This window comes from Rasamsonia emersonii (genome assembly GCF_000968595.1).
Source record: "Rasamsonia emersonii CBS 393.64 chromosome Unknown ctg1118621759684, whole genome shotgun sequence".
NCBI lineage: Eukaryota > Fungi > Ascomycota > Eurotiomycetes > Eurotiales > Trichocomaceae > Rasamsonia > Rasamsonia emersonii.
Window position 1 is genome coordinate 107314 of NW_013563334.1, and position 26167 is coordinate 133480.

The window sequence follows — 26167 nt, forward strand, 5'->3', positions numbered from 1 at the left end:
GATCAACGGCTGATCGTCCCTGCCTACGGAGTAATCTGCGCGTGATCAAGGTCCACAATACTTTTAATAGCTCGAAGCTGTCATTCTCCATACTCATATCCATTGCAAGAGTGAAACACTCTTGTGTGGTCGCACCCATCCAGGCTATTTCAGTTTAAACAAAATCACATGTATTTATGGGCATATGCACTCGCATAGGATAGATTACTGATGGTTTATAGACAGAACTCTCGCCATACTATTCTTGAGGGCCACCTCTTCTACCCTTAGACCGTTCCATGGCGAGCGCTGCAATGAGTGCTGCTCCAACGCCAGATCCATCTCGCGCCGAATGGAGTGTGACGGGGTCTTCGGTACCCTCTGGCCAGTCTAGGATTTCCCTCAGGGCTCCGGCAGCTCTCTCCCTAAAGTTCGGGTAGTTGTTGAAGACAGAGCCGTCGACTCCAACGTGGCAAGATTGGATATTTTTCTTCTTACAGATAGCCGCGATACCGCAGGCGTACAGCCGTGCAGCCCGTGTACAGATTAGCACGACCAGATATCGAGAGACTTTGAGCTCGTGGGGAGCGGGTTTGATGCCCAGGTCCCTGTTGAAGATGCTCGCTATATCATCCAGCCCTTGAGATTGATCACCTTCCGCCGTGGACAGAAATGCGGAGTCAATGACGTGGGGTTTGCGGAGTGCAGAAATATCCTGTCCGTTGAAAAAGCCGCTCCGATCGTGGAGATCGATAAGAACGAGGCGAAGAATCTCACCGAGATACAACCCAGCCACCATCTTCTCGTATATCTGCTGGCCCAGCCGTGGTGAGCTCTCATCAATGATGCAATCGAAGCGTGTCCGGGGCAAGACTTTGCGATCATTATCGAAAGCACCGTATTCTGTGTTGATGGCGATCGGCAAATTGTCCGGAAGGCCGTAGTCCTTGATCTTGGGAATTGAACCACACTCTTCCATGTATGCAGCATTACAACCGGTGCTGAATATGCTGCCAATTTGGATCTCTGGGTCCTCGTACGATGACGCAATGAGAGTTCCTGTTGTATCATTGACAACCGCAATGATCTTGACAGGCACGTTCTGCGAGTGGGAGAGAGAGAGGTCAGCTTATACCATGACCCAGTCAATAAATAGGATGAAAACGCCGACACACTCTCTTCTCCAGAGCAGCTCCTAGCTGTGGTACAACATCATGGCCTTCTACCCCGTCAACGTCAAAGTCCTTCGTCCACCGCTGCAGAATCCCGCTCTGAATTGTTGGCTGGGTAACAGGGAAAGAGAAGGTGAAAGACACAGGCAGTTTCCCGTTCGACAATCCCTCAGCAAGGCGATTTTCCTGGATGAACGTTGCCGTGCAATCTGCGATGAATCCCCACAGTTCGTCTGCTGTACCAGATTTGAGACTTTCTGGCATCTGGTACTTGCTCTGGATGATCTCGTACTGGCCTCTTCCGTCTGTCAGGGCGACCTGGCATACCCGCAGATTTGTACCTCCCATGTCTAGTGTGAGAAACTTTCCCTGTTCGTTGCCTGACGGGAAACCCATGACCCAGGTAACATTCATGGGCTGAGGAAAAGACCCTTAGTATTCATTCTTCTACGATAAGCTCCGTGTGGTGCTGACTTACGATATTCCCACCTTCGGCAGTGAGACCTATTTCGATACGTGGTGAGTTCTCCTTCTCCGTTGTCGCGACTGCAATGAGAGGTAGTACCTTTTTCAAGCTCCTTTACAAAGTGTTCGGTAATTTGCTTGAGCTTCTCGCGAGGGACGACAAACATGTCTTCGAGTTTATTGATCTCAGACAAGACATCCGGGGGCACATTGGATAGTACCTCTGCCGCTCGTTAGAACCCTGGCGTCCTCATCCCTCAAGAAAATTGCTTACTGCCTCTGAAGGTCTTTGGTGGACTGCTAGACGATGCCATTGTGGCCGCATAGAGTCAATAAATTCGGCCTTGAAGGGATACTGATAACCGATATTGACCTTGTCAAGCCCCAGATAAAGAAATTTAAAGAGCCTCTCTGGCAATCTACAAAATGACAGTTAAAAAAACAAAGGAAATATTTACTAATATTCCAGCATAGTGAGCTAATGTGTGAGTACACATCGGCGGAATACTACTATTCGTCCGAATTGCTTGGGACCTTTTGATCATGATGACCAGAGGAGCATAATTCCGATTTCATACCGGGCATATCCGGAATTCAAAGCTTCGCTGAGCTGTGAGAGCAACCGAGCCAGGGCAAAGAAAAGCGAGATGGGATAGCCAGAGTAGCCAGAGCTTGGCTATAGCTATGCAACGGGGTTAACGCCATTATGACAGCATCAAGCTTAGCTGTCGATCCTTTCGAGCGCCAGAACCAACAAAGATCCCACGAATAGAATGCGAGGATTCCAACCAATGACATCTGGCTTAAGATTCTGGTTTGCGTGGGTGTGAGGGGCACACTGGTAGCCAATGTGTGTTATTCTTGATGGAAACCATGTGGAAATGCCATCTTTCCAAATCCACGACGTTCTAGCTGTCAGTGGGCTGGTAAACAAGAGCAATTCGGTTCAGTTGGGCATTACGTTGTTGTCGGGACGGAAGCGGAGTAAGGCGCCTTGTCTTGGTGCTGCAGCAAGGGGGCGGCCATCTCCACGTAGTCACTAAGAATGCGAGCCAGACAACGTGAACAGCTGATCCTGATTGCTCACATTAGCTAGGATGGGCTATGCTATATTAAGGCGTAGAGCAATCGATAGTGCGAGCGAGGGCGCTATTGAGGGCGCCGACGTGAAGTCACGTCTTTATCAGCCAGCTCCAGCCCCCTTTCGGCAAGCTGATTGCTCGCCAAGTCGCAAATTTAACCCCGGCTGAGCCACCTTCTTCCGACACAACGCGCGACAACGCATCTCTGCGACGCAGCAAACCACTATCAACCTCATCGTACATATCGACTCCACCGACGTGCAGAGAGCTGGTCTACTCTGCCACCACCGTTCCCTCACTTTCGCCTGCTTTCCTGCCACTTCCGACGGTCGCTTCCATGCGATCCCATCCTCCATCTCAGACCTTCGACTCGCATCTGGACTCCGGTCCCCTGTTTCCTCTCGACCCTCGTTAGAATCCAACCTATTTTTTTTTCCTTTCTCGATTATACCGAACCCTACGCTCGTTACATACTCTTGGTGTCGCATATCAGCATGCTTGCGTCCGGCAATGCCTTGTTGACTAATCAGAGATTTTGGCATTTGCTGTTAGGAACCCTCGACGAACCTGCGATTCTACCTGGCCCATTTTGAGCTGCGTTCCTAGCGGACGATGACCCTCGCGGTCATGAAAATGGGCGAAAACTTGTCATACCCACCTTTGCGCGTCCCTCCTCCCCAGACCCCACGCGACCCTCAGACTCCGTTGCGATCGCCGATGCGGAGGCCTCAGGTCTTCCCCGACGAGTCAGACCCTTTACTGGGTAATCTCTCTCCCGAGTCAATCCTTGACGCCCTCGCTGCCATCAACGCAGTCTCGAAGCACGAGAAGCAAGCAAAGGACCTTCTGGTCAAGACCATCTCCCAAGTGTCGAACGAAGAGCGAGCTCTTGGGGCTCGAGCAGCTATAGCGGCACAAAAGCTCAGGGGATGGCTCAAGGAGGTTCAAGGATGGCAGTGGCCAGTAGGGAGGGACGCTCAGTTAGGAAAGGATTTGTTCCATCATCAGCATCTCAGGCAGACACAAGTCAACCATCACACACTACGTCCTCGGAAGCGGCCGAGTCCGGAACAGAATATTTGGGGAGCTTACCCGCCGAGGTTGTGGCGAGATATGAGACACGGATTGAGGAGATCAGAGATGGCATGGATAGTCTCGATGTTGAAGAACTAAAGGAACACGTTTTGAACGTCCACATTCCCATGCGATCTCGACCTTCGTCGTCCAACAGTGCAATCTCCGTTGCTCCTCCGCCACTTTCCTACGTCCAGCTCAGCGACTTCAATGCTGTTATTACGGCCACTATTATGAGGGCGTTGCCCACGTTGTCTCGCCTGAATATCCTTCTCAACACATGGGACGCCCGTCTGCTTGTCTTGCGTCAGATTCCAGGGCTCCTGATGTCACTCAAGTCGGCTAGGGCTGCGCTAGACTCTTCCCGATCGTCCCTCAAGGACCAAAGTGAAGAGAGCGACTTATTTTCCTTGGATACGTTCCACTCCAAAAAAGACGAACTTGAGAAGATGGTTGTGGAAGCTGGCCGCAGAATGGACAGGATCCTAGATGTATTGGAAGGACGTCCCGACTCCCTTCCAGAGGCCTGGATAGACGATCTGGAAACAATTGAAGCAGATTTCGCGACATGGGTGGTTGAAGCTGAAAAACGAGCTGTCGAAAACGAGTTGAAGCGTTTACAGGCGCAAGAGCAGCAACGAAAGAAGGACGCCTCTCTCTCTCCAGTCGACAAAACAGACCAGAACAAAGAATCAAACAAGCTTACGGGGAATCCGCAGAACGAACGCGAAAACGGCGATAAGCCCATCGAGCTTGTGACTGAGGAGGAAGCGAGCCCCTCTAGCGAAAAGGTCGTCCTTGATTCCGAAACGAATGACACAACACCCTCCCCCGACAATGATGCAAGAGTCGTTTCGGAATCGCCTGCTTCAACTGTATCTGCAGAAGAAGACGCGGAATCAAGTTCTTTAGACACTCCAGGGAACAATGAAATCCCACCTAGTCGCGTCGAAATAACACCTCAGCCTGAACCCCCTTCGATCGCATCGAATACCTCACAAGAGGGTGATGATACGCTGGTGCAAACAATTCCCTCTTTTAATGCGCTAGACAAGGCAGTTTCGGTCTCTGATCCAGCCACGGACACAAAAGGGTCTTCGTCAGTTGAAGCGACTTGCAGAGATGCACTGGATGGAGCGGCAGACAGTGGCTCTGAAAGCAGTGCCCTTGAGTCTGGCAAAGAAGTTACAGAGGCTTCGCATATCCCTGATGGCGACTCTGATAAGTTGCCTCCTAAGACTGAGAATGATCCCCATCAGGTCCCGACAGATGAAAAAACGATGGAGTCTTCTGAGACAGAGCCACACTCTGAGGTGCCTGAGAATAATCAAGCAGCGCCTTCCCGATGTGAAGACCTCTCGGAAACTTTGAATAATGAGACAAGCATTTCAGAACAGCCACCTGATAATTCTGTCTGTGCTGGTCATGAAAGAGAAGGACTTGATTCACCAGCCGAAATCGCTGCTTCCGCGCCGAACTCCACAATTGTCTTATCTACTGAACTTCCAGAAAATCAAGAAAAGGCTGAGAATAAACCTGTACGGGGTGAAGAGACAGCTGAACTCGCAATTGATAATCGTCTGTCCGAGTCGCCGATCAACCCACCTTTGTCGCATACCCTCCAGACTGATGGTCTGGAGCCGACCAGATCCGATCAGGGACCGGTTGCACCTGAGGATCCAGATGATAGCGCGCTGAAGGCCAAAGAGTTCGTTGGACAAACTCCCAGAACTCCCGAACATGCTTCGAAATCCAGACCGGTGATCCATCACTCATTGCCTGGAGAGCAACCGACAGGCCCACATGGTCCTGCGGATGACGCTTCTCCTGAGAGGGATGCAGAGCTTGATAAATTCAACGAATCCCCGTCGATTGATGCACCCACTCCTGGACTAACTAGCAATGGATCACCTGGCCTCACCAGCACAGACAGCGAGCGCACTATGCGTGAAGGTCCATCGCCTCGCCTGGATCACGAATTGTTACCCAACCGTCGTTCCTTCCGACACACGAAAGCGGCAAGCCTGCCTTTACAACGCTTCATCAATGAGGGAATCCATACAAATTATGAATTGAATGACGGCTTTCAGGCGGATGATTATAGCACACCAAGAGCCTCTGATGCATCAGTTGGCATGCTTGAGAACAACGAGCAGCGGGTTATGCCAGCGCACAAAAAGAGTCCTACCCCGTCCCCGCCATTGGATGTCAAACCTCAGCCAGCTATTCGACCGGGACGCCCCGGTCTGGTCAGAGGCGCAAGTTCCACGCAAATTGAGCCTTCGCCCACCCTGCGGAAAGGACATACGAAAACCAAGTCCAATACTGCCTTGAGTGACATTGTCAATAGCCGTAGCTCACGGCAGAAATTAGCTCCTTCGACAGATGTCGGTCCTGGCTCATCCTCAAAAACAGCGGGCCCTCTAGGCAGATCAGTGGCCGTCAGACTAGCTGGAGATCTTCGCAGTCAGCCCAGCATGGACAGTATAGGCTCATTCAATTCCAATAGTGAAGCGGGAGACGCGCAGAGCTCTTTTTCCATGGACGACGAATCTTTTGCAATGATGAAGCCATTCAGCGAAACCGACGAACAGCTTCAGGAGAAGATCAATTCTATACTCACAAGTATTCCAGCACGCATCCGTCTCAGCTCGACTCCCGCATATGATTCAGATCAGCGATCTACGATCTCCTCGATATCTGCATCAAAGAGAGAAAGGCTTGGTTCGAGATCTCCCTTTTCGACACCGAGTCGGAGCAGCACGCCAACCCCGTCGCTTACTCTGGCACCAGCTGCGTCACGGCCTAGACGTACGCATGCTCACACAAACGAGGAGAAGACGGTAAGAGTATACCATCTCCATCAGCCGGGGAAAACTGCACCGACAAAGCTATTCGTGCGCTCCGTCGGTGAGGATGGGGAACGAGTAATGGTACGAGTTGGAGGTGGTTGGGCTGATCTTGGAGAATACCTGAGAGAATACGTCCACCATCATGGACGCCGAGCAGTTTCAAGCTCCCGCGTCGAGGTTCAAGATCTTCCAACCCAGGGCTCTCCTGCAATGTCTTCTCCTGGTTCTACGTTAACACCTAGTACCGATAACGGTCGTAGCACGCCGCTGTCCCGCCCAGCTTCAGTTATGAGCAATCGCCCATCCTCGTCTCTTTCTGTTCACAAGAGACGACCTTCTAAAGCCGCCTCGGATATAGGAGAGCTGACAAATGAACATACACCATCAGAATCTGATCCATCTTCTCGTCGTTTGTCTGTTGCGTCGATGAATTCCGTCAGCTTCTCCGTCGCAGGAGATGGTGCAAACGGACATTCTCCGTATACGGGTTCCTCAAGGCATTCAACTCCCTTGGGTCTAGCTGGTCCCACGCCTCGCTCCAGACGTATGTCGATGAGTCCAGAGAGTGAGGCCTGGGTGGAAGGCGTCATAGGCCAAGCAAGAAGGACATCGTCTTCCGCGAAGACGCAAAAGCACGGCGAGAGTCGAATGGATCGAGAGTTTACCGGGATTAGAACTTTGAGGGACCCAAATCCCAGGAGTGCCAGTGACATTGGCACGGGTCTCAACAAACGAGTCTTACTGCGCGGACTTGGCGGCAAGCTGGACCATGAGTGATCTGTTTTACAGATCAAACAAACTTTCATGGCGTGAGATTCTGCTCTCACGCTTTCCTCTCCCTTACACTTTCCTATACTCCTTTTACATCCTCCCACCCTCATACTCTCCTTTCCTCTTTTTTCTCTCATATCATATCTGTCTGTTTTCTACCATAGTCCTGGCGTTGGCGATGGTACTATTTCGATTATTTGTTTGTTTTGGCGATCGGTTGCATTTTGTCGGTTTCTTACTGTACTGTACATCTGGATTGGACCTCTCTCATTCAATTTTTTTCCTTTTTCCTTTTTTTTTCCTCCGGGGCATGTTAAAACTGGCATCAGGGTGCTGGACGGATACAATACATCATTTTGGTTCTGTGGCGAGATTTGTCCGTGTTTTTTTATGCATGGAGCATCCATATTTTTTTTCTCAGCTTGTTTGGTGACATCGTCATATCGACCTTTTTTTGTTTGTTTTTTTGAGTTATTCGTACTGGTTCAGCTTTAGTTATACCCCCATCATGTTGTTGTTATTTCTGTTCTGTTTCTTATTGTTGTCTTTTTTTCGCTTTTCAAGGTCATGTCCATACCATACCATGCCATGCCATGCCATGCCATTCATGCATGCGCACAATGTTTGCCTTGCTCTTGCTGTTTTGTTTTTTGGCCAAGTCGAATTGAATTGAATTGAATTGGCATTTGGTTGGTTTCTTGTACTGTACATAATACTACGGACAATGACTACGCGTAAAGATTCATGCGTTCAAAGTCAGTCAGTTAGTCTCACTCGCCTGCCTGCTTGCTTTCAACCAAGGGGGGAAAAGAAATCAAATTACACGATTATATTATGGAATTGATCGTAATCATTATTATTGTCTGGAATGTATTTATTTCTCCATTGATTGATTGTCTGACTGATCAATCGATCACTCCGAAACGCGCGGAGAGAGAATTACAAAACAAAAAACGGTAAGAACAAAATAACAAACCTAAGAAGCCTGCAAGAACAAAGAACCCAAGGGGAGGAGCAAACAAACAAAAAAAAAAAGTCGAGAGAAAGAGAAAAGATCAATCCCGATCCCTATCCCATCCAGTGTCCAGTCCAGTCCAGTACCCGTAAAGAAAAGAGAAGAAAAGAAAACACCGATGATTGAAAAAAACAAAAGGAAACCCGCTTTCAAACAAGACTTCTACAGACATCCTGCCCGGCCCGCAGGAGTCGAGCAATAGTCTTTCTTATAATATATTAAATGCGTTGAATGATGGTAATGATTGTGATGACAATGATACACGGCAAGCAAGCGAACAAGCAAGCCAGCCTTTGATTGACAGACAAGACGAGGAACAAGAAATAAACAAATAATATAATATTGCTGCGTGCAAGCTGCATGCAGCTCGAGAGAAAAAGGAGTGAGCAGAAAGAAGGGAGGGAGGGGGGAAGGTTGGATGAGTGGACTCGGCTAGCGAGGCTGAACGCTGCTTCCTCCACTGGGTTCCTTTGTTTCTTTGGAATCTCGAGTCAAGACCTCCCGGCTGAGGAGCTGTCGGAGTTCCGGAGAGATGACGCTCTCTTTCTCCTCCTTCTTCTCGGCCCCGACGCCGCGCGCAACATGCTGGCCTATACTGTTGCCAGTGCTGAAAGCTGCGCGCTGAGGGGATTTTCCTTTTCCGGCGTCTGAGCCATCAGGACTGGAAAGCCGTTGGCGGGCGCCTGGAGGCGCGGGGAAGTTGTTCTTTTTATCTATGGCCTGAACCCTCCGTTCGAAGCGACGGAATAGTGACTCAGCTCGAGTGAGAATTGGAACCAACTCCATTGTGTTGGAGAGTTCGTTAACTATAGGCGCAAATTATGGTTAGTATTTGTCATGTTGAGACAATTAAAGAACATATGGTCGACGTACTGTACTTCAGAATCTCGTCAAAATGCCTGAGATGGTCCATAATGACGTCTCGATGCTTCTCGAGGATGGCCAACGCGATAAAGAGATGGAAGCTGCTAGACAAATAGTCCGTCCACAGAGTTTCCCAAAGGCGAAGAATATCCGCCCATGCAAACTCGCGCTTGTACCATACTAGAAGCATCCGGAAGAAGAAGAAAAAGTTTGTGCTATCAGCAGACTGGAGATGGAGGTAAAGTTGGGGGTCCATGAGCTGAACGAGTTGATCAAGAGTTAAAAGCTGTTCACGCATGCCTGATTGGTCTCTGAGGAAATTTCGTTCCTAGATGTAGATCTCGTAAGAATCGATCGACTAGTCATTGTCGAAGTCATGAGGGATCTCTTACCATTCTCTCCATAAACCCTACGAAACCCCAGAATGCAACCGCATCATCCTGCATGACTGCATATATCGGAGCGAGAAGATCACTCATTCCTTGGACGTATCCTAGACTGGGGTTATATTCATGATATGTCAAGAGCATGTCCTTCATCTGCTCTAGATGCACGTTGGTGCCCGCATCGGCAAATGGAGAGTCCGGGTCTGGGTGAGGAATATCCTCCCCAGCGAAGAGAGGAATGGTACGATCTGTACGGTGAACATCTTTCTCTGCAGAACAACAGGTCCGGTAAGTAAAACCGGGCTAGTTTTGGAGAGAGGAAAATGGGTAAAACCTACCAATGCGAGCTTTCTGCTCTTTCCACCATTCGTACTCCTCACTAGTGCTGTCGCCATCGAACATCCTCTCCCACCAGGCGCCCTTCAATCGCACATACTGATCCCTTCGGGAGTTCATGACAGCTCTCCGTTCATCTTCGCTGCTGTCCCAGGCATATACGCCAAGGAGAAAGAGCCACGCTTCTTTTCGGACCCCGTCATTCGGGTCCAAGCCGCCGTGGAAGATTCGTTCCTTGACCTCGTCGACAGTAACCTGTAATCTTCCATCTTGAGGATCGAACCAACTTTTCCACTCCTGGAGAGTGACCGTCTTCCGACGATCTTGAATCGACATCGTGCCGGTCTCAAGTTCGAGTATCTCAAAATCCCCAACAGAGCTATTTTCCATCTCCATGACATCCCGTGCGGTCCAGATCCGCTGGTTTCGTTCCCGCTCGCTCTGCTCGGCGATACTCATTGCCCACCGTGCTAGATAGATTCTAGCACTGTCGAACTCATCCTGTAATGTTTGGATTTCAGGATTCTTCATCAAGCGGCGGACCTGCGGAGGAATCCTCGGGTTGTCCGCTATTTCGCTGGCCGTTCTCCGCGTGAAGGTCGTGATTCTACTGAGCCCTTCCAGCACCCTCCATCGGGTCTCTTTCAGCGCTTTCGTAATGGGATCCATGGCAGCGTCTCGAGGTGGGTTGGCACCAGCCTGAGGCTTAGCCTGGTCCTTCGCCTTTCCAGATGCGCTCAGAGGCCGACCAAAAGACATCTTGTCCTCTTCCGTGGGATTGATGAGATATACGGTTGGATCTGCTCCGGACCGCTGCACCTCCACATACCGCCTGAGCCATCTTAAGACCTCGTCACCACCCCAGAACATGCGACCTTCGTCGGAAAAGGGATCAAAATTCTCGCGGGCCCTCTTTTTCTTCTGCAGAATTGTCGATTCGCATTCACTGTCATGGAAAAATAGTGCGGGAAAGCTGTCCCCCGCCTTGGTGTTGATCACGAGGCTCCCAAACCACCACCCGAGACTTGGCGGGCGAACCAGCAACGAGTATATCTCGGAGAGCGGGACCGCGAAGGCATACAAACCGATCGGATCTTTATATGTCGTGGTCGTCGGAAGAGGGGGGACGAGGTATGTCTGTTTGGGAGGGGAGGAGCTATCGGAGAGGTCAACCTTGACGTAGGTGCTGTAGGCGTCACCCAGAGCCGATTCCGGCACCCAGGCGAGGAGAAAGGACGAGGCATCTGCATGTTGCGAGGAGCTCGACGATAATTGATTGTTTGTTCTTGTTTCTGGAGCTGGTTTCCGTTGGAGCAGTGCAATAAAGCCTGGGATGTTGTCTTTGGAAGAAGGCGTAGGATGGACGTAGACCTGTATGAGTAATGTTTCCATGTCAGTCAGAAACAGAGAAACAGCGGAGATCATAACAGTACGTACCTTGCTTTTGGAAAAGAGCAATTTCACGCCCCTTCCCGACTTGGTGTGGGAAATGGTATTGTACTCGCTTTCTTCCTCATCGCTCATGTCGTAGAAAGACGCAGACGGAGACGGCGGCGACGGCGGCGGGGTGAGCTGGGTTCCAGACCCTGCCATGGCTGCGTCTCTTTCTCGTCAGAGATGATATAAAATACGGCCCCCGATCCACTTTGCTATGCCATGAGTGCCTTTGCAAGAGAGAAGACGCTGAGGACGCGAGCTTGGAATGATCAATGCTCCTCTGACTACTGATCAGCTGCGGAGGTCACGACGTAATCGTGGGGAAGCCCACCGCCCGGCTTACTAACGCTCTAGGCAACCGCAAAAGCAGACAGCGCTGTCAATCTGATTTTAATTTAAAATATTTTGGGTCCATTATTGTGTATTATTTATTTACTACTCTAGAGGATAAATGTCGGGAGCAAATTTTTCTCAAGTCAAGGAGTTTGTGTCGACTCAAACTTGCTGTCATTGCTGCATTAAGTTAGTTATATATAGTTGGACACGTCCTTCACGGCCGTGTATAGCACAAGCTAAAAACCCAGGAACAGATGCAGAAATTTCAGAGGCCAAAATTAATCAGTACTGCGTCAGTACTAATAATTAAAATGACTGGACAAAGAATATTGTCCATGACAGAGACCCGAATCCGTTCAATACTATACAAGTCAAGCATGTGATTGCAAACCCAGGTTTCACGTGGGTTTTAGAGACGGTTATCGGTTTTGTGCTGATTTCTGACACTTTGAATCACCCAGCGAATCTCTTCAGCCATCACATCTGGTCGAACAAGATTGACATTGTGTCCACAGTCGGGAATATCGACCAAGCGAGACTGAGAGGAGAGCTTCAACTGTTCCCCTTGCAAATCTTCATTGATGTTATCCCATTGATCCAGTAGATGCCGAAATGCTTTCCTCTGTTCCTCTGTGCCATTGCCTGCCCTGATTCCGCTCTCGTATATTCTTTCATAATCCCTTGAACTCCGACATCTGATCACGCTGAGTGGTCTGGTGCCCAGCGCTTGTTTGTTATATTGATCCTTCTGGGCAAGAGCCTCGCAATTTTCTGCGAAGGCTGCGGCCTCAGCTTGCTGAGCTTTCACTCCCCGAGCAGTCTCGGCCGCTCTCGTCCTCCACTCGTCGCGAGTCAGCTGTGAACGGGATCTCAGCTCCGTAATCTCAGAGAATTTCAGGTCTCCCATGACGGCCAGGATGTTTGGATCCGGGATTCGGAAGAACTGGCACTGTCTTTCCGTAGAGCTTTCTGCAAGCACCATCCCGGCCACATCATCCGGGTTCAGATGCAGATACTCTCGAGCAACGATACCGCCATAAGAATGGCCAACCAAAATGTATGGGGCGGCAATGCCGGTGGCCTTTAGCAAGGAATGAAGCTCCTCCGCTGCAGTAGTTGCTGACACACGGTTCGGTCCATCCTCGCTTCGGCCCAGGCCTGAGCGGTCATAGAGGAGGATGCGGGCAAACTTGGACACGAGCCGTTCGAGAGCAGGGTATGATGAGGAGGCCTCTCCAGAGCCCGCGAAGATGATGACTATTGGTTCACCCGGCGTGCGAACGGGGCCGCTGACAGATGCGAAGAGTTGGTGAGTGCCGATGGACACAAGGGAAGACTTGGTGGCCGAAGTCTCCCACTCATTATTCTGCGCAAAGTCAGCATCCATTAAGCTCTGCACAGAAAGTGATTGTCCCTATGAATAGGTACCGGGTCTTACTGCGAAGCTTAAGTGCCCCGTCGCTCTTCCGTATTGAGTAACTAGAGTCGCGTTTCTGTTGGTCCTCGGTTGTTCTGTGACTCGATTAGATGGTCGGGCTTGGCCTATCATCATCGAACATATCACTGGGCTTGTTAGCTACATTCCCCGCGCCAAAGCCTCTCCACTCCTGCAATCGTTTTGTTATCTGATTGAATAATGGGCTATAAGCGAAGTGCTTGACATACTTGATATCTTCACGGACATCTTTTAGATGATTCGAGCACGGGAGCGAAATCAGGTTGCTAAGCAGCTGTGGCCCTACACCTTAGTATCTCAATCTGGTGGCCAAATCAGCATTGAACCATTACTACTGGAAGATAGGTAATAGATTACGTGCTTGATGGGCTCGTCAGACCGGGATCCTGTGCCCTCTTTAGGAAACCACACGCTCGTCCAATCGTATCTACTATCGTCATATTGCAGCTCCGGACGATTTACAGTTACAGCCATGGCATTTGCAGGTTAAAAAGAGATCATAGTGATGTCAAACTGAAAGTATCAACTGTCGATATTCTGCTGATTTATGCCCCTCTTGTAACCCATCTGTTGAATCGCCGTTAATCAATACTGAAGACAAAATGTCGGAATTAGCACGAACCCTGCCGGCCTCCTGGTATCGTAGCCTGCCACTGTATCAACTGGAAAGGCGGGCAGTGTTCTTGAAAGTATGCATACCATTTTCCGCATCTTCTTATTATTCTTACAGTTATTTGGTCCCGCTATTCAATGGATGTAACGAGATTGACAGGCGACTGACGGATTGTATAGTCTTGGTACTTGCTTGGTCCTGTGACACGGTTTATGAATGTCGATGAAAAAGTCAGCTATGAAATTGCTCAGCAGGAAATTTACGCAGTCAGAGTTTCCGACAGGTCCCCTTTCCCTGGACCAGGTGATATCAAGGTCTTTTCGGCTAGCACTGTACGTGTATCCTCAACGATCCCAAATATGACATGATAGAAGTTTCATACTAATGATTGGCAATAGGGAGCAGAGCTCAGGAGCTACGTGACCCCTACAGGACTGGTCTTTACCACGATCTCGGACGAAGCGCCCAGCTTCCATGAATATTTTCCCGACTTGGAACCTCTGCTTGCCAAAGTCGATTTCACCAAACGACCCTACCGTCGTAGTATCAAGTACGAGGGGCATTTCAACTGGAAAACTATGTACGTTATCTGCATGAAGACAGTTTTCTTCTCTGGATTCTAATCGGATATTGCAGGGTTGATGGCTATCAAGAATGCTTGCACTGCCAATACACTCATCCTTCGTTTTCCGTCTATTACCCTCCGACATTCTACACGGTCTACAACCATCGGAACTTCTCGCAGCATGTGGCAGATCCGAAGAAGCCCGACGATGGCTTGTTCCTTTACTTTTTCCCCAATTGCACTTTGAACGTGTACGGCGGCGGAATGTCCTCCTTCCGCGTCTGTCCGACCGAGAATCCTACAATCACCAGGATGGAGTTTGACTACTACCACGTGGAGACGGGCGACAAATTTGAAGAATACTTCAAATTCGTTCGACAGGTCGCTATTGAAGACTACGAGTTGTGCGAGAAATCACAAGAAAACCTGGAGAAGGGAGTTTACAACGAGGGGATCCTGAATCCAGAGAAGGAGACAGGCGTCGCGCGTACGTACAATCTGGGTTGTATCGAATATTGATGTCTCGAACGTTGCGCTGACTTTCTGTCATCAGACTACCAGGAACGAGTCTTTGATCTCGTGTGCAAACAATATGAGGCTGAAAAGCAGGCCGAAGATAACGACCAGCAACCACAGCCCGAGAGGGGCATTGGACCAGAGACGGTTCAAGCAGCGGCATGAGTGATGGTCAGGATTCGGGATTCCATGTCTCTTCAGGTCTATGCAGAGCTCCTCACACTTGCAGATCTGAATTCAGCGTATAGGCAGTTGACTGAGCTGTACACCGACCCATTTCCAAGTAACTAAGTTAAACGCTGCCAATGAAATTCCTGATATTCTTGATCGCGCGAAAGGGCCAATTGTGCTGTCAGTAGTGAATTGTCTGCAACCTGATTCGACCGGAGTTGGTCCCGTAGTCGACCCCAGGTCTGTGCCACCACTCAGAGACGGAGGATTTTTTGTCCCAATTGGGTAACCTATGCAACGCATCTCAAGCTCGGCCGATCGATCAGCATTCTGCTGCCAATTGTCTCAGATATCGTCTTCAGGAACACGATTTAGTGTTAAGCTACTGTTCTATTCTGACAACGACGGTACCTTTCCAAATTCCCCGCAGTCTTTACTTCAATGAGTCACGTAGCGGCATGCATTGAATTTAAGAGGGCGGAAGCTCCCTCCAGAATTGCTCTGAAGATGTGACTCGCGATTGGCAAGCATTCTTTTACCTCTCAAAATACGAAACAAAATGGTGGAATTGCCTTCTCTGAGCTTGTTCTTGGTATTCTTGACCGGACTGGCCATGGTGCTGGGTGGTCATGCCTGTACCGAACACAGCGTCCATCACGGCCTTCGAATAGAGAACGCAGACCGCAGCAAGAACCAACCTCAAAGCACCACGAATTCTCTGCCACTGTTGTCAAGGAGTCGGAGTTTCCTGACAATTGGTGGACTGGAAAGGATGTCTTCGAGCTCGAGAAACGAGCAATCTTCAGTAAGGTGTGCATCCAAACCCTCCCAGAGTCCGTATTACATCACGCTGAAACTCGAACAAAGACATGGATATACATCTGTCACCGTAGCCGCTTCTCCAAACCAGGAGATTATCACTCTTTTGAGCTGGCCAGCTTTCCGTTCTTCTTGATCCTTGGGAAGGACAACGTGGTGCGGGCTTTCCACAATGTCTGTAGACACCGAGCCTACACCATTACGAAGAAGGAGTCCGGATCCTCCATGGTGCTTGGATGCCGGTATCATGGGTGGAGTTATAATACCCGGGGCGCGCTCATCAAAGCGCCGCACTTTGAAAACGTGCCGGGATTCGATAAATCGCAGAACGGCCTGTTCGAGATCCATACTGCTATGAGTAAGGATGGATTGATCTTCATCAACATGGACGCCAATCCTACGGTATCGCCGCCCGATTTCAAATCCGCAGATGCGTTCACAGCGCGGCAACGGTTGGGAATAAAGTCGACATGGATTTCTGGGTCTACGTTCGAAGCCAATTTTAACTGGAAAGCTGCAGGTGAGTTGCCAAAGGCAAAAGAAAAAAATGGAGCACATGCTTACCGCAAGAAATGCTAGTTGAATCGCGTCTGTTTGATCTACGGATTCCTGAGGACCAGATCCCACGGTCTGCGTTAACTTCTATCTTCCGAAGCATCAAGAATGGCTCATTGGAGACACAACAGTCAGAGCTCACACTCTTCCCCAACTCTACACTGTACAGAATTCCAGGTACCGACCTTTGGTATTCCATCTGTCTGCTGCCGTCTTCGGAAGTGCATACCCGTGTTCGATGTGATCTATATTCCGTCTCGCCCAAAGTCAACACTACTGCTGGGAGAGTCTTGGAAAAACTCGACGAGATTATTCGCGATCGAATCAAAGCCGTGGAAAATGAATTCACCTCTTCAGCAGGGACCAGGTATGTGTTAAACAATGCTACAGTATATTCTTTCCTGTGGTGAGTACAGGGGCTAACTCTTATTTCGTTCACCAGCCCAAGCTTAAACAATTTTAAGCGCCTGAATGAGGAGAACAGAGGTGATTATCTATCCTTCCTATCATAACTTGCACAACACTTTTCAAATTCTTACTGAGTTCTGTAAACACGAGCTGATAAGAGACATGACATCAGATGCGCAATATGAAATCCTCCTTCATCTGAAGACGCATCTCAAACTGGAGAAGACCCTCGGGAGCGAAGTATCCCCTGCGATGAGACGGTCTCAAACCAGCAAGAAATACCTCCAGGCTGATATGCGTTAGTGATTCTTTCCCACCCTGACTCTACGAATTACTGCTAATCGTATGTCACCAATTTGCAGTGTGCAAGGAGCTGGACTGTCTCAGCAAAAAGACAGATGGCACTGGAACTAATGAGGTTCTCGCATGGTGAAGACTGTTTTTTATTTCCCCCTTCGGTTGATGACAACCATGTCCGAAGTCTTGTCATGAACTTCAGTCATAACTCACACAGTGAATTCTATTCGCATATCAGAATAGGAGTTTCGTAACTAATCACCATCTACGATGAGAAATACGCATAACTCCATCCATTTGATTTAGTTGATTTTTAGGTTCAGTAGTACCAAACACCTTAAATGGAAGAATCTTGAAATAAACTGCTCAAGTATGGACTGGTTCAAGATTAAAAGCAAAGGGGAAACATAAAAAGGAAGAAATTGGATTGTTAAGGTACAGTAGAGGGCAATTTCTAGAACATGTACTGTTGACTTACGTAAGCATGAACGAAATGGGTTTAAAGCCACCGCCACGGTCAACAAGGACACGGAAAAAAAAACACCATTTGTTCTGTACTCTGTACTTACATCACAATTGCAACCCTCTACCGCTCGACTTGTACAGATTCGAGCTGGCCGTTTGTATATTTTTAGGATCATACGGAAATCATAGTCAGATATCTCGGAGTGAAGTGATTGCTTGCTTGTACTCAAATTTTGTCACAAGCAGTGCGGAAATTATGTCCGCGCCGCCCATCGTCAAGGCCACGCTGCAGGCCGCTGTCATCAATGCCAGCTCAAATGTGATGGCGCAGGCAATTACTGCCTATAGGACACAGGTATGTAGAAGATGGACTTTCTTTTTGTTATTCTTTTGTTTTTTCTGTTGGGCCTACATGATGACCTTTTTTTTTTATGGTATGTGGTATTCATGAGGAGAGGGAAAGTTCCTCCCGCATTGATTACAAACTTTGCACCCCAAAGCTGAACGGCCTAACAACCCAAAAAAAAAACTGGGGATTTCTTTGACGACTGCTTTTCTTTTTCTTTGTGCGCAAAATATTAACGGTTTAAAGATGAACGCGTTGACTGACTGAGTCCGATGTCGTCTTTGCCTGGGGGGATTCCGCTTTGTCGGTCTCCCAGGCTCTCGTCGACCAAATGTTGCAATATATATATAGAAACCGTTTCGACTCGATGTCACGTCTCTGGTGCAGTTCACCACCTGTGCCGTGATCCTGACTCCGTTGACCTATCTGTGGATCAACAATCTCGAGTCGGCCTTCCCTGCTTTCAGCAACGAAGACCACCAGCAGCCGAAGAAGACGGACGAGAAGGGAGACGGGAAAAAGAACCAGAAGCTGAATATCAAAAACACGGTTGCCAAAGTGGTGCTCGATCAGACGGTGGGAGCGGCCTTGAATACGGTTTTGTTCCTCACCACCATGGGAATCCTGCGGGGGGCAGGATTCGAACGCTGTTTTGAACTCTATTCGGAATGTAAGTCTAATTTTTGGTTGATTTTCATTATGGGAATTTTCTTTGTGTGCTTGTCTCCATCTCACGTCTTGGTTGGTGGAGCCTTGAAAGAACATCAGTTTTTTTTTTAACCAGGCGCACTTTTGCGGGGATCTGGACTGACAATCTTCCGTTTCAGGATTTCTGGCCGATTATGATCGCGGGGTTGAAAATGTGGCCCCTGGCGTCGATCCTTTGCTTCACCGTCGTTCCTCACGATAAGCGGTTGCTTGTCGGAAGCTTGTTTGGCTTTGTCTGGGCTATCTATCTCAGCCTGATGTCGAACTAACAGGATCAACGGATGAATTTTTTTATAAGTGCAGATGGCAGTAATGAATGTTGCGAAGACATGATTTATGAAATATGATGATGACGAAAGATCCGCTGCATGACTGTTCTTACTACTGTTTTCCACCTTTCGTGTCTCCTACTCTTTGCTTGGATTGGAGGTTGATCCTAGACCCTTTGTTCTTGTTCGAATATCTTTCTGCTTACAGGCGCATGATTTGTCGATCCCTTCTGGAACAGGGAAGAGGCACTCGATCTATTGCCGGACTCGGAGCGGGTATGGATTTGCGGTTTTTAATTTACTGGATAGAGATCCATTAGATCTTGATGAGATGATGATGATGATGATGTTGGTGTTGGTGGACGAGCCAATGAGATATGGACTTGGATTCTGCCGATCTGCTTTCCTCACGGCCTTGGACCGATCGGAGATATTCCTCCTACTGCACGGGTATAGTCGTCGATTGGCCTTGTCCAATCCAATGTGATGGGAAGATCAACACATCACCATGCAAGGAAGGGTGATCGTCAGAGATCTTTGACATGCGCATGCTTATGCAGCAACGGCGTGTTTCTAGTCATCCTCCCACCTCACAGGTACAGAATACGGAATCCGGAATCCGGAACACAGGACATAATTCCCTCAGAGTAAGGCCAAGGGCATGCAGGGCTATCTATCTACGGCCCACTAGCCCATAATCCGAGATCCTTCAATAGGTAGTCCATGATCCTTCCCGCCTTGACGTTGGTCAATATGACCAACGACAGCCACATGATAACCACATGTGCATCTGGCCCCCATCATCGGCGAATGACGGAGATGTATGCACCGTTCCTGCAGGAACCGTCCCAACAGGACTAGTCCTGACTCCTCCGTAGTCAGTAGTCTGCTGTGCTCAGGCCTCGATAATCTACGGAGGCTTTTTTTTTCTACGGGGCTTCTAGAAAATGGCCCTGTACACCACCAAATTCCTAGTACATATAATGTGGCTGGCGGAGGATTCCCGGCATGCCGACGGCAACACGGGCTAATAAATTACGTATGTACAGTACATACGGAAGAGAGGTATAATTTCCATTCGTCTTTTTTTTTCTTCGCTCATTCTTTCCTGCTGAAAGTCTGAAACATAGTATATCTATCTAAGACGAGTTTGGTTGACGACGAGGTCAGTCATCATCCTAGTAGTAGTAAATAATGCCTGTCTCTCTTATCTACGGAACTACGAAGTACCTATCGGCCTAACTATTAAGTTTAGGACTAGGTTAGGACTAAGCATAGGATCCCGATTCACGGCTAAGAATAGCGGCAAATAATGTACTCCGTAGATGAAACGAAAACACGAGATATAACCCTAATTCGATGGATAGATTTTAGCAATTTGGGGGGTTGGTTGGTGTGCTGTTAACTATTGCTGTTCTTACTACTACAGTTTGCAGGTAGAGTGGTATTATTATCAGTATGGCTGTTACTACTGATATAGTGATACAGAGAAATACCTAGGTAAGCCACTACTACTACTACTATTGCTCAGGGACTGGGATAACAGTCACGAAGAAAGTCGAATTCAGATCAGATCTCTCACTCTCTGTCGTCTGCTTCATGTCTGCCTTTACGGATGGAACCGACCCAATTGAATTGAATTCTGTACCTAGTCTGCGAAGTCTAGAACGCCGAAGGATTTCCTATTTGCTAATATCGACTAACTAGGTCTGTCACAGATAGATCCTTTGCAAACGAAACAGTGGAATAATTTACTGTCAGGGACCGGGATCGGAGTGTCTATCTTAAATCCTTCCAAACCAGAATGGCGAGGCCCACGGGGATAATTAATATAGTCCATTTCTTGTTATGATTATTGTTTAATCCATGTCCTTAGTATTATTCCGTATTGAGTATTTAATCTACGTACGGAGTAACTTGTAAGTAAACTAGGTTATAAATAGTACTTCTTAGGCAAGAGTATACTGTCTGAGCGCTTATTTAGTTTGAATTGCAAGTGATTGCTAGATCTGACTAGAACTTAACTGTTCGTTTTGACCTCCAACACATACAGCCCACTCCATCCATGACGCCATTTGACTCGCATCTAGCCGCGAGCCAATCTACGAATAATATATCGGTGATGGGAAATTTAATTTCATTCTTGTTAGGTTGGCGATGTTCTTCGAGAAAACGAAACGGCGCACGGAAGCCCGGCCTAGCGCGCGCACGGTTGGGGGCCATTTTCTGGAAGCTGCACTAAGCTCAGCGGGCCAATCGCGATTGGCGGATTGGGGCGGCTGTGCATGCGCCGTGTCGAGTCTTGATCGATGGATTTGATTGACAGACAGAATGCGTCTGTCGATAAGTGCAGTTCTGCACACAGCCTTCTTCATCGCGCTTCCGGTCTAAAAACAGAACAGAACAGAACAGATAGGAAGCCACCCAGTTGAGAACTATCTCCAACGCTTCCAGCTGCAATACCTGTAGAGAGGGTTCTTTGGGGCCGACTCGACTCGGGGCAGGAGCGACCCGTCGATCAGTTTCACGCATTGGCGGCAGGCGCAGCCACCCCGCCAAGCGCGATCTGTCCAATGCCAGTAGTAAGTGTAACTAGTACTCCGTAAGTAAATGACTCTTGACGAACTGGCCCCCTTGCGGGCTCACGATGCGGGCCTCGTGAGTCGTGCTCGTGGCTGCGAGTGCTCTGGCCCGGTGCCCCAGCCTGTCTGGGCTGGAATCGGAGTCCTGCCCGGCGTCTGACCGGATGAAATCACGACCGGTTTGGGAGAATGCGTGAGACTGGGCGTGAAAGCCACAGGTGACACGATGGCAGATGCGCTGACGATGCAGCTGACTGTTCTAGGACCAACACAGGCAGATCATACGAGATCGAGATACCGGATGTGGAACCCCCCGGGCGAGCATTCGAGCCCTGCAGTCAGACTGTCAGCCATTCTAGCGCGCTGCCTTAGCACACACCACCGCCTCCCCACTCGCGATGCTCCAAAGTTCAACGGCTCAGCGATCAGCCCGCACCCTGGTCCACCAGCGGCTGCCCCCAAAGATCGTGGCCTGGACAAAGCCGTCGAGCACCAGGGGCCGGGAGCCCGCTGTTGGCGACGCAGCCAATCGAGTCGGCCTCTGTCGCGTCAGCAGGAGCCTTGGAGATGCCCGCTTTGTGTCACTCCACTACTAGTACGGTGCGTGCCCCAGCAATCCGATTACTGACCATCTCGATTGTCGTTTTGCCTGCAAACGTGCTTCTGGCCTTTGTCTGTCTGGTCTGAGCAGAGTGGCCGCCCCGCGCGCGATCATGCCCGCTCTCTTTGTCGCGTAGCGATTTACTCCATCTTCTTCTTCTTCTTCTTATCACCCATCCCTTGCGTGAACAGAAGATATACGCATCCATGGAAATCGGGCTGTGAGCATTACTTCCAATTCCTCACCCAGGTTGGTGGCATTTCTCCGACTCGAGGTTTTTTTTTCTCGGGGAAACTGGCGATCATTCAGTGAATCGCTCTTGACAGTGACTATCAATGACTCAGCACTGGCGACCAAGAATATCGCTGACTGCCGAGTGCTTCAGACAGACATAGCCCGCCATGTCGTTCGCTTCCCTGCGAAGCAAGAACAAGAAGAAGCAGACACCAAAGCAAGGCAATGTGGTGATAGTCAAGTCGTTGCTCGATGTCCGTATGCCCACCGCGGACGACTCGGTCCGACAGAATCTGGAAGAAGATATCGAGTTGGGTCTTCGTCGATTTTCGCGATCGGAGACTGACCTCGACTATTTTCCTTCAGTCATGGACACGTCCGAAATTCGTGCGGGTAGTGATCAGAAGCGCGAGGCCATAATAGATCGGACAGGCTCTCTGGGGGGAACCAGAGGGAAATTCGTCCGTGGCCGGTCCTATGCGTCTCACAAGCCGGCCGCATCTGTATCGCCCATTTCTGAACAAGGCGAGGACGGTTTCAAGGTCTCTTCTCCGGACTCGATTGTCTCTCCGTTGTCTCTGGAGTTGCCGAAATTCGGCCCACCGTTTGCCATTGAGAGTACCATCTTCGAAAATCTAGAGTCCATCAGAGAAGACACGCCCGGCTTAGGCTCCATGTCGTCGTCTCAGGAGGCCTTTGATAGAGCTTCTTCCTGCTACAGTCAGGGTTCCCCGAGGTCGAGCATCACCTCTGCGCCTTCTGTCGGAGCTGGGTGTCCCCGGTTAGTCTTGGATGCTAACAGAAGCTTTTCCATCATCAACCCCGTCGCCGCCGGCGTCTTTGATGACGACGACCCGGACCCGGACAGCAACGAAACGCAGCAGGCACCAGCCACGACCTCGATTAAGCTCCCTAAAATACGATCCGATCTGAAAAACAAGCCCTTGCCGCCGGAGCCTCCGTTAGAAGTGCCACCACCTCTACGCCAGTCATCATCGGCTGGTAACAGCCCCCAGTCCATGAAGTCGCTGGATGAGAGACGGGAAACCATCTTGCGTCGTTCCCGAGTGCCGACGTTATCTCAAGCCGCTGACGACCTGGAGAATCATCTTGCCAAATTAGTCGAGTCCCGCACTAGCAGCGAGGAATCCCCCGAATCCCCTGTTCTCCTCATTCAGGATCCGAAAACCAGTGATGAGGAGATTGCACCCCTCGATATTTCTGCAGAACCCAGTGCGGAAGACAAGCAACCAGAGGGAAAGCCGGATACAAAACGATCCAGTACTCCACATTCTTCTCGCAACGAGACCGGGTCCGAATCCCATCCTGAGAAGGAGAAGGAGAAGGAGGAGAAGAAAATCAGCATCGAGTCGGCGACCTCGACTGACGAAGCCAAAAGTCCTGAAAAGCGCAAGTTCCGATTTGCCCTTCCGGGCCGTGGACTCACTCGCAAGGCTACGCAAGCGCCAGCCCCCAAACTTGGTCGCTCATTGACTCAGACGGAAGCTGACCCCAAAGTCGCCGCCAAGAATATGCAACGCCATATTGAGACCCAGATCTCACTGGCCCTGAATCTCGACGAAGGGGAAGGGGAGTCCGACGCCGAGTGGTCCACTCTCCTTCCCCTCAAGGCTGTGAAGCAGCTTGGAATCCCGCTAATGTCGAGCAGCCATATCCCCAGACTATCGTCCTCAGCAACGGAACGAAGCCTGCGATTACAATTACCTCGGCTGCAGACGAGTCAGTTCGAACGTCCCGTGTCTAGTCTTGATGGCGAGAAAGCTGCTTCCGAGCCAGGTTCAGTTCGAGAGACCCTCTTCATCGACTCGCCGATCGAGGAAGGTGATCAAGCTGGTTCGGATGAAAACAAGATCGTCGTTGGGATCAGCAAAATTGACTATCTTTGCCCCGATACCTCAACTCAGCAAGTCCATCGGATGCACCAAGGACACCAAGGGAAACCACGACCTCGCTTGAGTGAGCTGAACCTGATGACGGAAGTCTATGAACTCGACGCGGGTGTACCGTCACCTGCTCCCAAAGCTTCCAAGCCATCCAAGATTGTCAATCTCCCGATGCCTCCTAATACCCCGGATGAGGTGATTTTGGCGCTTATGCGTAACGTGGATACCTTCGACGAGCTCTTCAACTTGGCGATAGTGAACAAGCAGTTTTTCCGTGTCTTCAAAGCGAATGAGCTCCCGCTGATGAAGGAGGCCTTGTTCAAAATGTCTCCTCCGGCGTGGGAGCTGCGCGAAATGAGCCCCCCATGGGGCGCAGAAATGCACGGACTCCGGGATCCCGACGCTCCGGTTCCGGAATACACTCCCACTCTCTACCTACGCCATCATGCTCGAGATATCTTCACTCTCGTGAAGCTGAAGTCTCTGATCTTGGTGCGCTGCGGCTCGTTTCTCCGGCCAGAGACCGTTCGCGGTCTCGCCGGGGTGGATGAAGTTCGTGCGGGTGAAATCGACGAGGCCTTCTGGCGCATCTGGACATTCTGCCGCATTTTTGGGTCTGGGAAGAATCGTGAAAACGATATCCATGGCCAGATGGATTGGTTGAATGGCGGGTATCTGGCAGAGCAACAGAGGAATGGGGCCACTGTATTACTGGCGGAGCCTTTCTTCAGCATGAACAATGTTCTGTTCGATCCACCAGCCGGATTTGGACGAGGGAATGGGTCAGGACTATCACCCCAGCAGTTGTACGATATGACCGAGATCTGGAACTGCTTTGGCGTCCTCCTTCAGGCGGTCCATGCCAAGTGCGATGAGGCGCGGAAAGCAGGCATTTTCGACAACATTGACATTCCGGAGGGTGATCTTGCGAAGGAAGAGGCAATGCTCGGTAAGTGCTAGCGGCAAGCAAGTTCCTCGCTTCGAAACTAATCCTTGGATGCTAACCCTTATATGCAAGAGGAGTGGACTTACTATGTGCTCACGCTGGGACCCTCTGCGTTGGTCAGTCTCGCTTCCGTCTGTCCAACCGACTCGGCAGAAGCGACCTTCCGCAAGGCCAAGCAAATGGGCTTGACGAAATGGGAACCGCCTCTATATGGTGCCAGTCGTGCCTCCTTCCTTCGCGAAGCGGTCTCGCGGACCTACGAGGCCAGATTTACGGCCCAGAATTCTCCCCGGTCAGCACAGGCAGCGTCAAGGGGCCCGTCATCCGCTATGAATAATCGCGGGACACCTTCAAATGTGGTTGCACGAAGTTCCGAAGATAGTGCAAGGCCAGGGAACTCGCAGCAACCACGATCCCATCACAGCGGCCAATCATCCTCAGACATGGATGACCAGGTCAAGAAGAATGCTGGTGTTTCGAGATCGCCTGACATCGGCACGACGTCTGCGCCAGCACCAGCTTCATCCTCCACTTCTCCACAGTTTATGGATCCCGTTGACAAGGCGATGAAATTGATGGTCGATGAGCTGGGCTTCAGTGAGTACGACGCCAAATGGGCGTTGAAGATGACGGACACGGGCGACTCGATCGACGCCGATGCGGCAGTTCGCCTCCTCATGCAAGAGCGCAAGAAACGCGGGAAGAACCATATATTCTCGCGCCTGGGGCGGACTGCCTCTCGGAGCAGCAACAGCGACACATACAGCCTGGTCGATCCACTGCGAAGCGCACCACCGGCATCGAATGGTGGGCCAGGGTGGAGATGGGCTTAAAACTGTTGTCAGAATCATGCGCGCGATGACAAGGCCTATTGTCGACTCATCACATTTCCGCGGCGGACTTTCTTTTATCTGCATATCTCCTGTCTCACATCTTTTATTAT

The 26167-nt window shown here is 49.9% G+C and overlaps 8 protein-coding genes across 8 annotated transcripts; 5 read left to right on the top strand and 3 right to left on the bottom strand.

Moving 5' to 3' along the window:
- Positions 1 to 238: 238 nt before the first annotated feature.
- On the bottom strand, positions 239 to 1930 carry T310_0587 (Hexokinase; the record flags this gene model as incomplete). Its single annotated transcript, XM_013476567.1, has 4 exons — positions 239 to 1081; positions 1155 to 1568; positions 1630 to 1697; positions 1891 to 1930. The coding sequence occupies 4 exons, from the start codon at positions 1928 to 1930 to the stop codon at positions 239 to 241; spliced, it is 1365 nt and encodes a 454-aa protein (XP_013332021.1).
- Positions 1931 to 3648: 1718 nt separating this feature from the next.
- Positions 3649 to 7401, top strand: T310_0588 (GAS2 domain protein; the record flags this gene model as incomplete). The annotated part of the gene is made up of 2 exons (XM_013476568.1): positions 3649 to 6615; positions 6664 to 7401. The coding sequence occupies 2 exons, from the start codon at positions 3649 to 3651 to the stop codon at positions 7399 to 7401; spliced, it is 3705 nt and encodes a 1234-aa protein (XP_013332022.1).
- A 1441-nt stretch (positions 7402 to 8842) lies between these two features.
- T310_0589 (GTPase activating protein (Gyp7)) lies at positions 8843 to 11589 on the bottom strand (the record flags this gene model as incomplete). The annotated part of the gene is made up of 5 exons (XM_013476569.1): positions 8843 to 9216; positions 9284 to 9602; positions 9667 to 9908; positions 9999 to 11367; positions 11434 to 11589. 5 exons carry the CDS (start codon positions 11587 to 11589, stop codon positions 8843 to 8845), a joined length of 2460 nt encoding a protein of 819 aa, XP_013332023.1.
- A 589-nt stretch (positions 11590 to 12178) lies between these two features.
- On the bottom strand, positions 12179 to 13453 carry T310_0590 (Alpha/beta hydrolase fold protein; the record flags this gene model as incomplete). Its single annotated transcript, XM_013476570.1, has 3 exons — positions 12179 to 13135; positions 13208 to 13311; positions 13435 to 13453. The coding sequence occupies 3 exons, from the start codon at positions 13451 to 13453 to the stop codon at positions 12179 to 12181; spliced, it is 1080 nt and encodes a 359-aa protein (XP_013332024.1).
- A 374-nt stretch (positions 13454 to 13827) lies between these two features.
- T310_0591 (Uncharacterized protein) lies at positions 13828 to 15084 on the top strand (the record flags this gene model as incomplete). The annotated part of the gene is made up of 5 exons (XM_013476571.1): positions 13828 to 13914; positions 14018 to 14170; positions 14237 to 14418; positions 14475 to 14890; positions 14957 to 15084. The coding sequence occupies 5 exons, from the start codon at positions 13828 to 13830 to the stop codon at positions 15082 to 15084; spliced, it is 966 nt and encodes a 321-aa protein (XP_013332025.1).
- Positions 15085 to 15649: 565 nt separating this feature from the next.
- On the top strand, positions 15650 to 16976 carry T310_0592 (Uncharacterized protein; the record flags this gene model as incomplete). The annotated part of the gene is made up of 4 exons (XM_013476572.1): positions 15650 to 15900; positions 15984 to 16429; positions 16489 to 16831; positions 16907 to 16976. 4 exons carry the CDS (start codon positions 15650 to 15652, stop codon positions 16974 to 16976), a joined length of 1110 nt encoding a protein of 369 aa, XP_013332026.1.
- Positions 16977 to 17653: 677 nt separating this feature from the next.
- Positions 17654 to 18247, top strand: T310_0593 (uncharacterized protein; the record flags this gene model as incomplete). The annotated part of the gene is made up of 2 exons (XM_013476573.1): positions 17654 to 17989; positions 18227 to 18247. 2 exons carry the CDS (start codon positions 17654 to 17656, stop codon positions 18245 to 18247), a joined length of 357 nt encoding a protein of 118 aa, XP_013332027.1.
- Positions 18248 to 22541: 4294 nt separating this feature from the next.
- Positions 22542 to 26057, top strand: T310_0594 (F-box domain protein; the record flags this gene model as incomplete). Its single annotated transcript, XM_013476574.1, has 2 exons — positions 22542 to 25227; positions 25297 to 26057. 2 exons carry the CDS (start codon positions 22542 to 22544, stop codon positions 26055 to 26057), a joined length of 3447 nt encoding a protein of 1148 aa, XP_013332028.1.
- Positions 26058 to 26167: the final 110 nt, after the last annotated feature.